At 31.7% G+C, this 2,513-nt stretch overlaps 1 protein-coding gene across 1 annotated transcript; it reads left to right on the top strand.

Annotated features, from left to right (window-relative positions):
- Positions 1–1,848: 1,848 nt before the first annotated feature.
- BDCG_03891 (uncharacterized protein) lies at positions 1,849–2,088 on the top strand (the record flags this gene model as incomplete). Its single annotated transcript, XM_045419560.1, has 1 exon — positions 1,849–2,088. The coding sequence occupies one exon, from the start codon at positions 1,849–1,851 to the stop codon at positions 2,086–2,088; it is 240 nt and encodes a 79-aa protein (XP_045275829.1).
- Positions 2,089–2,513: the final 425 nt, after the last annotated feature.

Raw genomic sequence — 2,513 nt, 5'->3', positions numbered from 1 at the left:
AAAAAAAAAAGAAAAGGAAAAGAAAAAAACAAAAAATAAAAAAAAAAAAATCAAGATTGCAGAACTGCAGCACTCTTAAAATACTCACTCTTCAGAGTCTTTGCAATGTTCATCATCAACTGTGTATCTCTCACAGTAAGAGTAACATGACTGCAATGAGTTATTGTCTTAACATCATCTAATAAATAATCAGTATATATCTGTATAAATGTGAATATTTAGAAAACATACACTTAAAAAGTGTGGCCAGGGTGAACTCTGCTGTCACTTGAATGACATCAAGAGCAGAACACTGGAATCAATGATTTCTCTCATCAATTTCACAGACAAGATGAGTGAAGATGATCTTGAGGAATATAAGATTCTCTGACTTCTGATAAAAACAGATCTCATGAAGAGACTCTATTTTCATGATATCAGAGACTGAGTATTATTAAAAAGTGTTACTTTCATGCAATACACATGCACTTACTGTAACAATTCATTCTCTGTGCATGTGACTGAGAGTTGCAGCTTTCTCACACCACATGACTCTCTCTGAGATGCTGGCGCCGGTTTGCAATTCATGCAGTCTTTCAGTTCAGCATGCACTGCATGTATGCAGCCCTGCATGCTGAGGCTGTGTTGATCATTATAACCTGGTGTGATACTCGCTTTTTACAGGCTATGTTTCATTTGAGAGGGGGGGGGAAGATGCAACTGTGGTTTTATTGAGAAGGAATGAATAATTAGTAATATTGAATGTAATTTGATTCTTCTGCATTTAAAATTTGATTAGTCTATACTCTTTAATTTGAGAGTTTCTAAGAGTGTTTTAATAGTTTTCATACCAGCTTGAACTTAGTGGTGGGTTGAAGAAGAAGAGAAAAGAGAGAAGAAAGAAATGAGAATAACTTATCTTTATAATATGAAAACAGAGAATTGCTGCAATCATTTTTTCTAGTAACAAAGATCTGTTTTCTGCATGTATCTCTGATATAGATTATATGATAATTGCATACAAAGAATATCAACACTGCATGCATTGAATGAAGATAATATTACTATACAACACTGTAGCTGTTTTCATATATCTCTGAAAGCTGTTAATATTTTCTTTGTCTCTTTATATTTGATAAGTTAGTAATATATTTCAATGCACTCTTTCTTTCATCATCATCATTATCATCATTATCATCATTATCAACATTATCACTATCATTACTATCATTATCATTATCACTATCATTATTATTATCATCATTATTATCATTATTATATCATTTCTGACTGTCTCTTCTGCCTTCACTTCTTTTCAATGCTCACTGAAATCAATCATGTCATTCTTCTTCAAATATTCTGCGGTTCTGCGGACTATCAAGGCGCGTGAGTGCTGTCACAGATTGAAGAAAGAGAAGAAGAAGATATTCAAGTGAGAGAAGACAGATTGTAAGACATATTATGATGTCTTGAAGAGGCTCTGTAAGAGAGTAGAATGATAATGATTTTAAGTAATACTTCTGATAGATTTAGACTGAACTAAGTATAGAAATAATGCAGATGACATCACCTGTGAGAGATTGAAGAAGAAGACAGTAAAGAGCCTCATACAGCAGTGATGAAACCAGGAGAAGTTCTGAGAATGATTTGAGTTCAAGATGAAGAGAGAGAGAGAGAAGAAGAGTATTACTATAAATAAGTAATAGTAGAAGAAGATTGAGAGAGTGTTGAAGTGAGAGATAAAGAAGTCAAAACTGATAAGTTTTTTACTTATTAAGATATAATGATTTTTGATAACACTTCTGTTCTCTAATTGATTAGCAGGAGCTGGCAGAGAAGGAGAGGATTGAGGCCTTATTCAGGTCTTGAATGCACTTCATAATTCAGAATATTGAGGAGACAGCCCTACTCTCTGAGCATGTCAATCTGCTTACTGCTGGGGTGGAACCTGAGACAGCAGATCAGGAAATGCGGGATTTTGAAGTGCAGGTTAATCTGGCTAAGAGAGAGCAGTGGGAACTCTTCTCTGAGAAGACAGCAGAGAGAGATTTTGAGATGATTATCATCTCAGATAAGAAGAAGAAGAAGAAGAAGAAGAATGAGAAGTGAATTATGAAGAATGATAAGAAGAATGAGAAAGAGAAGAAGTAGATTTTTTTCTTTTTATATTAGTTAGTTGTAAGTTTAAGTTTTTAATTATTAATAATTAAAATTGATTTTGAGTTTTCAAAAATTATTGTACAAGTTGTAATCAAGTCAGGAATGATATATATATATATATATATTTAACTATCATGATTCATAAATCACTATAATGTATAAGTATCAACATTTTTTCAACATTGATATTCATAATATTAATATATTTTTAATGATATCATCTGATAATGCAATTTGATAATGCTCTCTTTTACAATATTAATATATTTCAAGAAATATGATAGAGATTAATCAAGATTGTTTCTTTACTTTTATACATCAATGATATTCAATCTGAGTTAGTACTAAAATTATAACTAAGCTAAGAAACAAGA

The sequence above is a fragment of the Blastomyces dermatitidis genome (genome assembly GCF_000003525.1).
Source record: "Blastomyces dermatitidis ER-3 genomic scaffold supercont1.4, whole genome shotgun sequence".
Lineage (NCBI taxonomy): Eukaryota > Fungi > Ascomycota > Eurotiomycetes > Onygenales > Ajellomycetaceae > Blastomyces > Blastomyces dermatitidis.
The sequence above is the reverse complement of the archived record's forward strand: the minus strand, read 5'-3'. Positions and strand labels throughout refer to the sequence as shown.